At 49.5% G+C, this 14443-nt stretch overlaps 1 protein-coding gene across 2 annotated transcripts in view; it reads right to left on the bottom strand.

Annotated features, from left to right (window-relative positions):
- PTBP1 (polypyrimidine tract binding protein 1) overlaps positions 1–3625 on the bottom strand; it is a 62771-nt gene extending 59146 nt beyond the window's left edge. The window contains exon 1 of one of the 2 annotated variants that reach the window (XM_060232799.1): positions 3490–3625. In XM_060232799.1, coding sequence (XP_060088782.1) covers positions 3490–3497 — 8 coding nt within the window. In that variant the 5' untranslated portion in view covers positions 3498–3625. The remainder of the gene's footprint in view (positions 1–3489) is intronic. The other variant, XM_060232800.1, reaches the window with a different exon arrangement.
- Between the last annotated feature and the right edge of the window lie 10818 nt (positions 3626–14443).

The raw sequence follows: 14443 nt of genomic DNA, 5'->3' as shown, positions 1-14443 counted from the left end.
TAACCAATGTAATTTACATAAGCCCAGATCTCTGCATGGTGATGAATTATTCAGTCTGGCTATCATGTGTCTTAAGGCCAGACTTGCGTGCACCAAATATCTTACTTTGCAATGGTTCAGAGATCAGCCTCACAACATGAACACTTCCACAAGACAGATTATCAATTATAACTACCGATATTTTTTTAGCAACTTTTGCACTGCTATTGCTTTTGTCCAATGTTATGGCAAGACCAATCTTGCCAGATCTAGATGCAAGTGATTTAAAACTTTCAGGTCAGTAATGGTATCCTTGAATTATAAATTTCATTTAACTGAGCTGTCTCAGAACCGCTTGCTCAAAAAGCAGGCAGCCACTGGCAGCCTTAAGGGTCTAGTTACACCATCCTTAACAAAAAGCAGTCAACAGTTTCAAGTTAATTAGAACTAGCTGCTCCTTGTTAAAGGTCCTCAGAAGCCATGTAGTCCAACCCCCTACTCAGTGCAGGGAACTTAAAAGCTAGGACAAGCTCCACAGATGAATGTCCAACCTCTGGCTTGAATACCTCCAGCAACGGGGAGTTACTGACAAGCACTAAGCATTCGGCCGGCACTCCGCAGTCTGCACTGGCTGACCATTGAGTACCGGATCTGCTTCAAGGTTTTAGTTTTAAAGTTCAAAGCCTTACGTGGCCTGGGACCAACATACCTGAGGGACCGTCTCCTCCCATATATGCCCGGGAGGTGGTTACGTTCGGCCTCCCAACATCTGTTGTCCGTCCCCGGCTTAAGAGACGTCCGCCTTGCCTCAACTAGGCCCAGGGCTTTTTCAGTCGTGGCCCTGACCTGGTGGAATCAGCTCCCCACAGAGATTAGGGCCCTACCTGGCTTATTATGTTGAAAACATAATAAGAAGGGTCAAGGGAGACCCACACCTCATTAAGCAGAAAGATTAAAAAGAAAAGCTGACCAAACAAGCCATCCGTGGCTGCAACAGCCCCAGGCACCCCGTGGTATTTTAACTGCGGGGTCAGAACCTTGGAACTTCACTTTCTCAGCACAGGGTTGGGATTAAAAAAAAAAAAAGCTCAATGCTGGCACCCAGGGACAGAAAACTTCAAATTGCAGGCTCATAAAATATTCATGGAGTGACAAAGCAGCACAACTGCAAACGAGACCGTAAAACGACAGCACGCCAACACTGCACAAGCTAACCTGTTTCCTGTGGCAGGAGCTCTTCGGAGACCAAACAACCTACGGTACTTCCATCAGGCAGGAGGCACACCAAGCCACCTCACTAACTTCTTGTAAAAGATTCAAAGCGAAACATGCTCTGGACATCACAATTTTGCCTTCCTTCCTTTGCCCTCAAAGTCACCTTAAAGACTTTTTGTAAGACAATAAAGCCACACTGCTCACCACACCCAGGTAACAAGCCTCCACTCATCTGAGGCTGCAGGGGAAGTCTTGATTCTCATGCAAAGTGTAAGGGAGAGTATTTTCTCCTGGCGCATGGAAAGGAGTGGCGTCAGCAGAACAAGGTGCCCTGCCCAATGCCCTCCAGTATTTCCAGCATGCAGAGAAAAGACAGGCCAAGCTTCTTTCTCAATATGCAGAAAACTGAAGGAAGAACAGTCTGTGCTGGGGAAAGAAGCACACAATTTATAGCAGTAGAACAGCCAGAATCTAACAGGCAGGCATCCCTGAACATGTTTTTGTTTGTAAATGGCAGCCAAACATGGTAGTGAGCAACAAAAGAAACTCTTGCAAGGGCACCTCTTTCCTCAGACAACAAAAGCAGCTTGCAAAAGAAGGTATTGGATTTATATCGTGCCCTCAACTATAAATTTCAGTCTCAGAGTGGCTCACAATTGCCTTTATCTTCCTCCCCTACAACAGACACCCTGTGAGGTGGGTGGGGCTGAGAGAACTCTCCCAGAAGCTGCCCTTTCAAGGACAGAGGCTCAAAGCGGCCTACAATCTCCCTTCCCTTCCTCCCCCACAACAGACACCCTGTGAGGTGGGTGGGGCTGAGAGGGCTCTCCCAGAAGCTGCCCTTTCAAGGACAGAGGCTCAGAGCGGCCTACAATCTCCTTTCCCTTCCTCCCCCACAACAGACACCCTGTGAGGCAGGTGGGGCTGGGAGAGCTCTCACAGCAGCTGCCCTTTCAAGGACAACTCCTATGAGAGCTATGGGTAACCCAAGGCTATTCCAGGAGCTGCAAGTGGAGGACTGGGGAATCAAACCCACTTTACCCAGATAAGAGTCCGTGCACTTGACCACTACACCAAATTGGCAATAATAATAATAATAATAGTAACAATAATAGCAGCTTTTTCAGGAGGAAAGCACAGAAACAGTTCTGGCTGGCTTGGCATCAGGGGGTGTGGCCTAATATGCAAAGGAATTCTTGCTGGGTTTCTACAAAAAAGCCCCGTGTGAAATAACTGTGATGTCAGAGGTGTGGCCTGATATGCAAATGAGTTGCTGCTGGGCTCTTTTTTTGTAAAAAAGTGGTAGTAGTTGCAATAATAATGCGGTCACCTCAAATAATAGCAATAATAATGCAGTCACCTCACTGTACACTTCTTATTAAAGAGACGGCAAAGGGACGTCGTGTTGATTGGCCCAGACTCCTCCCGCTTCCTCCTCCATCTTCTCTCACACCCTCCCTCTGCTGTCATGTTGGGACAAGCGGGAGGGGAGGAGGAGGAGAGGCCTGCGCGTCTCTGTATTTCCCTCCTCCACAACTTCCCTTATTATTACTACATACAAAAGGCGGGGAGGGGAGATAAAAGAACCCGTTCAGGCCACATCCGGGCGAGAGGGAGGGGGCGTGGCCAGGAGAAAACGAAGCCGCCGACGCCCGAAGCACCTCGACAAGATGGGGGAAAAAAGGGAATCTGGAAGCGTCCAAGAGGCGCGCATGCCCAGTTCGGGCGGGGCTTCGAACTTTGGGGAGCTGTTGGAAGCGAGGCCGGGGAGGGGAGGGGGGAAGCGAGCGCCGCCTTAGAACGTGGAGACGAGGCCAAGCGAAGCGCGCGTGCGCAGTCCAGGTAATTGCGCGCGAGAGAGAAAGGGAGGGGTTGCGAGAAGGCGAGCGCGCGCGCGCGGTTTTAACCGTTTAGAACGTTCCGCCGAGGCGCGCGCGGCCTCAGGGAAGTCGAGGCGCGAGGGGGACGGGCGCATGCGCAGTTTCCCCACGCCCGTGAGGCAGGGCCTGAACTTCTCCTTCCCCAAACTGGAACCGAATTGGAGGAGGGGGTGGGGGGGAAGTTATAAAAGAAAAGAAGTCCACGCGCTCCCTCTCCGATTAAAACGCGCATGTAAATCCAGAGTTTTCTTTTTTTGACCCGTGACGGGAAATACCACAGGGCACGTCCTCTGAGGGGGAAAAGTGACTCCGAGACCGACGGGGACCCCTCCAGGCCGAGCTCAGGTGAGCCCCCGCGCTTCCGCCCCGCAGGTAACCCCCCCTCCCCCTTCAGACCGAGACGAAGGTTCCTCACCCGTCCATTGCACACGAAGGCGGCCCGAAGGGAACGGAGTGGAGGCGCTGGAATAGCAGGAGTGAACCCAACGGCTACGTGTTATATAGACTCACAAAATGGCGGCGCGGACCGGCCCCCCGCTTCCCCTCCCACTCGGCGCCGAAGCCTCATTGGCTCTTGGGCGCGTCGCTCTCACGAGGCGGGGTGGGACGTTGCTGGGCGACACAAAGGCCTTCCCGGCTTGGGGTCGCATTGGCTGTGCGTCGGGGACGGGGGGCGGGGACGGGCCCCAGCGCGCGGCGCTATTGGTGGAGAGGCACCTGTGGGCGCGTCTCGGCGGCTGGCCGTGAAGGGGGAAAAGCGGCCATCTTAAAAATGGGGTGGCAGGGGCAGGGAAGGTTGTTGTCGGGCGCGGCCATTTTGAATGAGGGCGGCTAGGCGCTTTACGGATCGGAGCCGGGGGGGCGGGGCTCATCTTGAATGTGGGCAAACGAAGGCCCGCGTTATAATGTTGGGTGGTGGAGGAATGGAGGGCTGGCTCGAGGGTTGCCAACTTCTAGGTGGGACCCGGAGATCTCCCGGAATTACAACTGGTCTCCAGATGGCAGGTCTGAAGGGAGGACTGTGAAATTATACCCTGCTGAGCTACCCCAGGCGCCATCCTCAAATTTCCAGGAATTTCTCAGCCTTGAGTAAGCAACCTAGTGCTGCCAAGTCCAATTCACGAAATATCTGGGGACTTTCGGGGGTGGAGCCAGGAGACTTTGGGGGTGGAGCCGGGAGACTTTGGGGGGTGGAGCCAGGAGCAAGGTTGTGACAAGCATCATTGAACTCCAAAGGGAGTTCCGGCCATCACATTTCAAGGGACCGCACACCTCTTCCCTCCATTGGAAATAATGAAGGATGGGGGCACCTTCTTTTGGAGCTCATAGAATTGGACCCCCTGGTCCAATCCTTTTGAAACTTGGCGGGTGTTTTGAGGAGAGGCATCAGATGCTATGCTGAAGATTTGGTGCCACTACCTCAAAAAAGCAGCCAGCCCTAGATACCCACAGATCAATTCTCCATTATGCCCTATGGGAATCGGTCTCCATAGGGAATAATGGAGTGCCCAGCAGACGTTCCCCTCCCCCCCACTTTCTGATGACCCTGAAGCGGGGGGGGGGGAAGGCCTCCAAACCTGGGGATCCCCTGCCCCCGCCTGGGAATTGGCAACCCTAAAGCGACCATAGGGAGGATTTGCTAAGGAATGGGTGATTTTTTGTCAGTTCCCCCCTTCTCGTGGTAGATCTACTTTCACGTCATGCTGTTCCCCAAGGTCCACAGCTCTGGGTTGGGGAATACCTGGAAATTTGGGAGGCAGGAGTGGAGGCTGGGGAGAGTAGGGTCGGGGAAGGGGAGGGATCTCAGCAGACTACTGGGCAGAGTGGCCAGCCTGCAGGTGAGTCCTGGAGATCTGCTTTTACAACTGAGCTTCAGCTGGAGGAGAGATCAGCTCCCCTGGAATTCACTGCCACAGGAGGTAGCGGCAGCTACAAGCATAGACAGCTTCAAGAGGGGACTGGATAAACATATGAAGTAGAGGTCCATCAGTGGCTATTAGCCACAGTGTATTGACGGAATCTCTGTCTGGGGCAGTGATGCTCTGTATTCTTGGTGCTTGAGGGGGGCACAGTGAGAGGGCTTCTAGTGTCCTGGTCCCACTGATGGACCTCCTGATGGCACCTGGGTATTTTTGGCCACTGTGTGACAGAGTGTTGGACAGGATGGGCCACTGACCTGATCCAGCATGGCTTCTCTTAAGTTCTTATGTCTACTTTGAAGGGTGGGCTCTGTGGCATTGTACCATGCTGAAACTCCTTCCCAAACCTGCCCTCTCCTAGCTCCACCCCCAAAGTCTCCAGGTATTTTCCAACACAGATCTGGCAACCCTAGTACAGGGCCATATGGTCTACTTGCCCAGACAGCCTTTTTTCCCCAGAGCAACTCAGTTTGGCTGTCTGGAGATCAATTGTGGAAGATCTCCAGGTGCCACCTGGAGGGTGGTATCCCTTCAGCATATCCTTGCAGTTATAAGTATTTTGGATCCCAAATGTATATGAACGTTGAAGAGAAGGGGGGATATCCTTCCTAACCTGAAAAGGTTTTTGTCTGTACTTTAATTCTTAATAAATTCAAGAAATGCATGTTTTCTGTCCAAGAAGAACACACAAATAAAAATGTTTGTTTCATATTCCATTTCACACTTCCTGATTTGTGTCATTTTGAGAAGAAATTGCTTTATAAAATGTTTGTTTCCTTTTTATTTACTGCATTTGTACCCCGCCATTTCCCCCAGCGAGGGCCCAGAGTGGTTCACATCATGCTCCTCTCTTCTATTTTATCCTTGCAACAGTCCTGGGAGGCAGGTTAGGCTGAGACAATATGACTGGCTTGAGGTCACTCAGCAAGCTTCCATGGCCCAAGTGGCAGAAAATGATGATGATGATGATGATATTGGATTTATATCCCGCCCTCCACTTCGAATCTCAGTCTCAGAGCAGCTCACAATCTCCTTTCCCTTCCTCCCCCACAACAGACACCCTGTGAGGTGGGTGGGGCTGAGAGAGCTCTCCCAGAAGCTGCCCTTTCAAGGACAGAGTCTCAGAGCAGCCTACAACCTCCTTTCCCTTCCTCCCCCACAACAGACACCCTGTGAGGTGGGTGGGGCTGAGAGAGCTCTCCCAGAAGCTGCCCTTTCAAGGACAGAGTCTCAGAGCAGCCTACAACCTCCTTTCCTTTCCTCCCCCACAACAGACACCCTGTGAGGTGGGTGGGGCTGAGAGAGCTCTCCCAGCAGCTGCCCTTTCAAGGGCAGAGTCTCAGAGCAGCCTACAATCTCCTTTCCTTTCCTCCCCCACAACAGACACTCTGTGAGGTGGGTGGGGCTGAGAGGGCTCTCACAGCAGCTGCCCTTTCAAGGACAGGGTCTCAGAGCGGCCTACAATCTCCTTTTCCTTCCTCCCCCACAACAGACACCCTGTGAGGTGGGTGGGGCTGAGAGAGCTCTCCCAGCAGCTGCCCTTTCAAGGACAGAGTCTCAGAGCGGCTCACAATCTCCTTTACCTTCCTCCCCCACAACAGACACCCTGTGAGGCGGGTGGGGCTGGAGAGGCCTCTCACAGCAGCTGCCCTTTCAAGGACAACCTCTGCCAGAGCTATGGCTGCCCGAAGGCCATTCCAGCAGGTGCAAGTGGAGGAGTGGGGAACCAGACCCGGTTCTCCCAGGTAAAAGTCCACACACTTAACCACTGCACCAAACTGGCTCTCTGGAGGCTGGGCAAAGTTCCCCCCCCTCCACCCCCCCAAATCTCCAGGTATTTCCCCACCCACAGCTAGCAACTCTACACAAGTGGGGAAATTCAAACCCAGGCCTTTGAGCTAATAGCCCAACACGCTTAACTGCTACACCACGCTATGCCTTGCCACTTTATAATCTTGCTTTATATCTTGCCAGTTTACAATACACCACATTTTATTACTTCTGGAGGTTTTCTGAACGTGGGGTTGCTTGTTTCCCCTGGCCGCCAGCAGGGAATGAGGGGGTACGGGAAGGTCTTGTCGAGTTGGGGATGGAGCCGGGGGAGGACAGGGACCCGCCTTCCAGAAGCAGTCATTTTTCTCCAGGGGAAGCTGATCTCTGTAGTCTGGATTTGAGCTGTAATTCCGGGGGATCCCCAGGTCCCACCTGGAGGCTGGCATCCCTACTAGCCCGTGTTCTAAAGTTATTTATTTAGTAAACGTATATCCCGCCCTTTCCCATAACGGGCTCAGGGCGGATCACGGCATAGATTAGAGACAGTAAAAACCGACGTCAAATTTAAAACCATACAATCAAACCAAAACAGCAGAACGATAAAACTAAATAAGGTGGGAAGGGCACATTCCAGAAAAATACAGGTATTTTGGCCCAAGAAGAAGCGATGGCGTTAAAATCAGATTCAGCGTCTCAACAGGCTATAAAGCCTGATGTCATAACAAGGGAGGCCGACTGATGGAATAGTTGGTGGAATAGGACGCCCGCTGCCTCAACCGAAAGCTCCGTCTTACAGGCCCTACGACATGGCAGCAGCTCAGGTAGGGCCTGGATCTCTGTAGGAAGCTGGTTTCAGCTGGCAGGGGCCAGGGCCGAAAAAGCCCTGGCCCTGGTTGAGACGAGACGGACGCCCTTCGGGTCAGGGGTGGTCAGGAGATGCTGTGTAGCAGACCACAACACCCTCCGGGGCATATATGGGGAAAGGCAGCCCCTCCATAAATAATGTCGTTATTGTAATAAGTTTTCGCTCCTGATCAAAATAGTTTGACAGCTGGCTCCGTATTGCGATATTTAAAATCCAGTTCAGCGACATGCGCAAGACTGTCTCCATTTAAACTGTAACTCGAAGCGAAACTGTTTTGTTGGGGTGTGATATCTTCCTCCTAAGGTTGCCGATCTTCAGGTGGTGCCTAAAAGTCCCACAGAATTAGAGCTGCTCTCCAGACTACAGAGATCAGCTCCTTTGGAGGAAATGGTAACTTTACGAGTTGGACTTTGTGGCATTGTACCCTGTTGAAGTCCCTCCTTCGCCCCGCCCCCCCCCGAATCCTGCCTTTCTCAGGTTCCACCCCCAAATCTTCAGGAATGTTCTAGTGCAAACGTCCTTCACCTTTTGCCTGGGGTTCCACTGGCGTTCTCCTTAACAGCTGCAAGCGGCTTGTGACACAGCTTCTTGTTCACGCTGAACTAAAGCAGCCTGTTTGTTTCTCGTGCATAAAACCCTCAGGCTAGAAATAATATGTGCTGCTTGAATACGTGTGCATTTTGTTCCCTTTTTTGCTTATTCATAGCCAGGTTGCACAATGTACAGCTTCCTTTTTAAAACAGCTTCCTCCCAGGCATAATCTTTCCTTCTGACCCTTGTGCTATTTATCTTTTAAGGAACACAAAATCCTGAGAAGCAAAAGATTGTCCTCTTCTCTCTCTCTCTCTCTCTCTTTCTCTCTCTCTTTCTCTCTCTCTCTCTCTTTCTTTCTTTCTTTCTTTCTTTCTTTCTTTCTTTCTTTCTTTCTTTCTTTCTTTCTTTCTTTCTTTCCTTCCTCTCTTCCTCTTTCTTTCTTTCTTTCTTTCTTTCTTTCTTTCTTTCTTTCTTTCTTTCTTTCTTTCTTTCTTTCCTTCCTCTCTTCCTCTTTCTTTCTTTCTTTCTTTCTTTCCTTCCTCTCTTCCTCTTTCTTTCTTTCTTTCTTTCTTTCTTTCTTTCTTTCTTTCTTTCTTTCTTTCTTTCTTTCTTTCTTTCTTTCTTTCTTTCTTTCTTTCTTTCTTTCTTTCTTTCTTTCTTTCTTTCTTTCGTCTCCCTTCCCTTCCCTTCCCTTCCCTTCCCTTCCCTTCCCTTCCCTTCCCTTCCCTTCCCTTCCCTTCCTTTTTCTGGCTTGGCGTCCATAATCTGAATTCTCTGTTGAAGAAGGTTTTGCGCTAGTACTGAAGGCAGCTGACCATTTGCACAGGCTGAATTGATGCATTTTCAAGCCACTTCAGCAACTGTTTGCAAGTGGATCTTGCCATTTCACACAGCAGAATCCAGTTGTAAAGTGCACTGAGAGTGGATCGAAAGTGCATTATTTAGTGTCTGTGAAGTAGGGTTCCCAATCCCCAGCTACACAAGGGGATCCCCCTGTTTGGAGGCCCTCCCCCTGCTTCAGAGTTATCAGAAAGTCCCGGGGGGGGGGGGAATGTCTGTTGGGCACTCCATTACACCTTATGCCGATCGATTCCCATAGGGTATAGTGGAAAATTGATCTGTGGGTATCTGGGGCTTTGAGGGGGGGAGCTGTTGTTTGAGGTAGAGGCACCAAATTTTCAGCATAGCATCTACACCCCCCAGGTTTCAAAAAGATTGGACCAGGGGTCCAATTCTATGAGCTCCCAAAGAAGGAGCCCCAATCCTCCATTATTTCCACATGGAGGGAAGGCATTTAAAAGGCACATGGTCCCTTTAAATGTGATGGCCAGAACTCCCTTGGGAGTTTAATTGTGCTTGTCACACCCTGGCACCACCCCCAAAGTCCCCAGATATTTCTTGAGTTGGACCTGGCAACCCTAGCCAGTTGGTGTGGTGGTGAAGTGCACATACTCTTATCTAGGAGAACCAGGTTTGATTCCCCACTACTCCACTTGCAGCTGCTGGAATGGCCTTGGGTCAGCCAAAGCTTTCGTAGCTGCTGTAACAGCTCTCTCAGCCCCATCTTCCTCACAGGGTGTCTATTGTGGGGGAGGAAGATAAAGGAGATTGTGACTGCTCTGAGACTGTCCTTGAAAGGGCAGTTTCTGGGAGAGCTCTCTCAGCCCCACCAGCCTGACAGGGTGTTTGTTGTGGGGGAGGAAAGGAAAGGAGATTGCAGGCCACTCTGAGACTCTATCCTTGAAAGGGCAGCTTCTGGGAGAGCTCTCTCAGCCCCACCTGCCTCACAGGGGGAGTCTGTTGTGGGGGAGGAAAGGAAAGGAGATTGCAGGCCACTCTGAGACTCTGTCCTTGAAAGGGCAGCTGTTGTGAGAGTCCTCTCAGCCCCACCTGCCTCACAGGGTGTGTGTCTTGCGGGGAGGAAGGTAAAGGGGATTGTGAGCCACTCTGAGATTCAGAGTATAGGATGGGATATAAATCCAATTTCTTCTTCTGTGGAAGCACTTGGCTGGGATCATCATACTCCGAGGTGGGTCAGTTTGTCAGGTCTCCACGTGGAACCTACTGCTGCTGATCCCCCCCATGCATCTCCCTCCCACCTGTCTGACCTGTTTTCCCAACTGCCCAGAGTCCTTGAGGAAGGCTGTGTGGGTGGTGCACAGTGGTGGCAATAGCCACTACGCTTCCATCTGCATCCAAGGGCCAGTGTTGTCAGAGAAGAGGTATGTGCAGGAAAATGGGTATGGATGGTGAGAGGGCATGCAGGCAAGCAGAAAGCTGAACAGGAAGGTGGGGTGCGTGCCAGTGGGGGTGGAAAAGAGGGCACGAGCAGGGCCCCGGTGGTAGGCAAATGGGGTAAGGTTGCCAAGAAATATCTGGGGACTTTGGGGGTGGAGCCAGGAGTCTTTGGGGGTAGAGCCAAGAGACACTGGGCTGGAGCCAGGAGCAAGGGTGTGACAGGCATAATTGAACTCCAAAGGGAGTTCTGGCCATCACATTTAAAGGGACCACACAACCTGGGGGAGGGACGGTGGCTCAGTGGTAGAGCATCTGCTTGGGAAGCAGAAGGTCCCAGGTTCAATCCCCGGCATCTCCAAAAAAGGGTCCAGGCAAATAGGTGTGAAAAGCCTCAGCTTGAGACCCTGGAGAGCCGCTGCCAGTCTGAGAAGACAATACTGACTTTGATGGACCAAGGGTCTGATTCAGTATAAGGCAGCTTCATATGTTCAAATGCCTTTCCTCCATTGGAAATAATGAAGGATAGGGACACCTTTTTGGGGGCTCATAGAATTGGACCCCCTGGTCCAATCCTTTTGAAACTTGGAGGGTATTTTGGGGAGAAGCGCTGGATGCTATGTTGCAAATTTGGTGCCTCTACCTCAAAAGGCAAAAAAAATGCTTTGGGAACCAATTTTTTGTTGAAAATTACAATAAATAAATAGTTCAATATTTTTTTTTAAAAGCTGTCACATGGTATTACCAGGGCTTTTTTTTTTTTTTAACAGGAACAGAGTTCCGGCTGGCTTGGTGTCAGGGGTGTGGCCTAATATGGAAATGAGTTCCTGTTGGGCTTTTCCTACAAAAAAGCCCTGTGTGACAAAATGGTGATGTCAGGGGGTGTGGCCTAATGTGCAAATAGGTTCCTCAAAAAAAAAAAAAAAAGCCCTGGGTATTACAATGAAAAAACAGGAACAGGGAGAAAGACTAAGCAACTAAAAAACACCAAATATCTCCTTTGTTCCGTGGAATCAATATACTCAATAACACAAATACATGAAAAAGTACACAAATTACCAGTAATACTTATGGCAAAAAAAGTCAAAATGTTGTAACACACACACACACACTGTTGCCAATAAATACAATGGTCAAAATACATAAACCAAAGCACCAAGTTCCAATACAATTCCAGGCTTCCAAGGAATATGTAAAGAATATTCAACACTCAAGAGCATTTGCTTGGAAGAAACTGATTTGTAAGAAGGATAAAAGTTTAGCTGTGAATATAGTGTTATAGGATAGATTATAGCTTTAAATATGTGTTGCTTTTGTTGATTTTTCACCATCCTTGTTGTTATCTGTAATAGTATTTTTTAAACAATTTAGTAAATAAAATTTATTTAAAATAAAATAAAAAAGAGTAGTATAAATATGAATTCTCCAAACGTGCATAAAGTAATTTCGATTGTTATACCTCCCATTTCGATAAATCTCTTTATCAAGAGATGCACATATAAACAAGAGAGCCAGTTTGGTGTAGTGGTTAAGTGTGCGGACTCTTATCTGGGAGAACCAGGTTTGATTCCCCACTCCTCCACTAGAACCTGCTGGAATGGCCTTGGGTCAGCCATAGCTCTGGCAGAGGTTGTCCTTGAAAGGGCAGCTGCTGTGAGAGCCCTCTCAGCCCCACCCACAGGGTGTCTGTTGTGGGGCTGAGAGGGTGTCTGTTGTGGGGGAGGAAGGGAAAGGAGATTGTAGGCCGCTCTGAGACTCTTCGGAGTGGAGGACGGAATATAAATCCAGTATCTTCATCTACCTCACAGGGTGTCTGTTGTGGGGGAGGAAGGTAAAGGAGATTGTGAGCCACTCTGAGACTCTTTGGAGTGGAGGACGGGATATAAATCCAATCTCTTCATCTACCTCACAGGGTGTCTGTTGTGGGGAAGGAAGGGAAAGGAGATTGTGAGCCGCTGAGACACTTTGGAGTGGAGGGCAGGATATAAATCCAATATCTTCATCTACCTCACAGGGTGTCTGTTGCGGGGGGGGGGAGGAAAGGAGATTGTGAGCCGCTCTGAGACTCTTCGGAGTGGAGGGCGGGATATAAATCCAATATCTTCATCTACCTCACAGGGTGTTTGTTGCGGGGGGGGGGGGAAAGGAGATTGTGAGCCGCTCTGAGACTCTTCGGAGTGGAGGGCGGGATATAAATCCAATATCTTCATCTACCTCACAGGGTGTCTGTTGTGGGGGAGGAAGGGAAGGGAGATTGTGAGCCGCTCTGAGACACTTTGGAGTGGAGGGTGGGATATAAATCCAATATCTTCATCTACCTCACAGTGTGTCTGTTGTGTGTGTGTGTGGGGGGGGGGGGAGATAAAGGAGATTGTCAGCCGCTGTGAGATTTGGAATGGAGGGCGGAATATAAATCCAATAACTTCTACTTCGAACTAAAGCTTCTGAGGTTTCCAAAATGATGCATCAAGTTCAAAATATATATTTTAATGCTGCCTTATCTCTGGAGCCTTACAGCCTCTGGAACATTCATGACAGAGTGGTGTATTCAGAGTGCTTTATACCATGTATTTGTGTTATTTAGTACATTGAACAAGAGAGATATCTTGTGCTTTTTGGTCACATGGTATTACAGCACTATTCCCCCCAAAAATTTTTTGTGCGTGTGTAGATATCTTTTTGCATGGAAATATTTTGGGTTTTATTCATGTACTGTATAGGCTGCGTTTCTTCCCGAGACTCAAGGGAAACTACAGAATACAGCAACGAATTACAGAAACTGTGCAACCAAATGCCATAAAATATCCAGTGAGCAACATAACAGGACTGAGCGATCTAAACAACAAAGCATGTAAAGTGAGGTATGCTATAGCTGTATTTACAAAGTTCCATTTTCCCCACCCTATGGTGTTTTCTTACAATTTGTTTAACATACCCCAGATAGGATTGCCAACTCTGGATTGAGAAGTACTTGGAGACTTTGGGGGGTGGAGCCAGGAGAGGGCGGGGTTTCGGGAGGGGAGGGGACTCAGCATGGTACAATGCCACAGAGTCCACCCTTCAAAGCGGCCATTTTTCTCCAGGGGAGTTGTAAAAGCAGGAGATCTCCAGGCCCCACCTAGAAGCTGGCAACAAACTGAGATGCCAGCATAGAAAGGATGTATCTCTTGGCTGCCATCTGGAAGGCATGGGAAAAATAGCTTTCAGGTCTAAGAACCACAAAGAATTCCTTCTTACTTGAATTCTACATGTAAAGTAGACTTGTTAATAAGTCTGCCCCCCCCCCCAACCTGCAGTAGGATAGAGAGGGCTCCAGGCAGTAGAGGAAGAAAAATAGTTTTAAACAAATGTTGTCATTTGGGTAGCTCTAGGACAGGGGTGGCCAAACTCCAGCTTGGGAGCCACACGTGGCTCTTTTACACATATTGTTTGGCTCTCAAAGGCCCCGCTTGCCCTGTTGGCTGGCTTGGAGAAGTGATTTAAATAAACAAAAGCCAGCTGGCAGCTTGGAGAATGCATTTAAAGTTGCTTTCTTTCCACCTCTCCCTCCCTTCTCCCTCCCTATCAATTCCCCTCCCTCCATCCCTCGCCTGCCTACTCTCAAATATCTGATGTTCATGTCTTTTGAGCTCTCAAACATCTGGCATTTATTCAGTGTGGCTCTTACGTTAAGCAAGTTTGGCCATCCCTTCTCTAGGAATTCCTAGAAACTCTATGGATTCATATAGCTACCTGACTTCTCTCACAGTTTCTCCAGAAGTGACATCACTGCAAACATGATGATGCACCTCTAGAAGCTGCCTCAGCTGCCAGGTATAGCCTGACAACCCGGTTGCCAATCTCCAGGTTGGGGGAGGGGTGGCATTCTCCCAGAATTCCTAGCAAGAACCAGACTCTGCCCCCAAATCTCCAGAGATTCCTAAGCCAGGCTTGCCAACCCTACACCCTCCCGTCAGTAAAACTGACTAACCCAGCTTGTCCACGTATCCCGGTGTCTGTGACAAGGCAGGAGGAGATGAAAGTCAGCTCTCTCTTCTGCTTGC

Source organism: Heteronotia binoei, chromosome 2, assembly GCF_032191835.1.
Source record: "Heteronotia binoei isolate CCM8104 ecotype False Entrance Well chromosome 2, APGP_CSIRO_Hbin_v1, whole genome shotgun sequence".
NCBI classification, from domain to species: Eukaryota; Metazoa; Chordata; class Lepidosauria; order Squamata; family Gekkonidae; genus Heteronotia; species Heteronotia binoei.
Note: the sequence above shows the minus strand (reverse complement) of the source record. Positions and strands in the feature narration are given on the sequence as shown.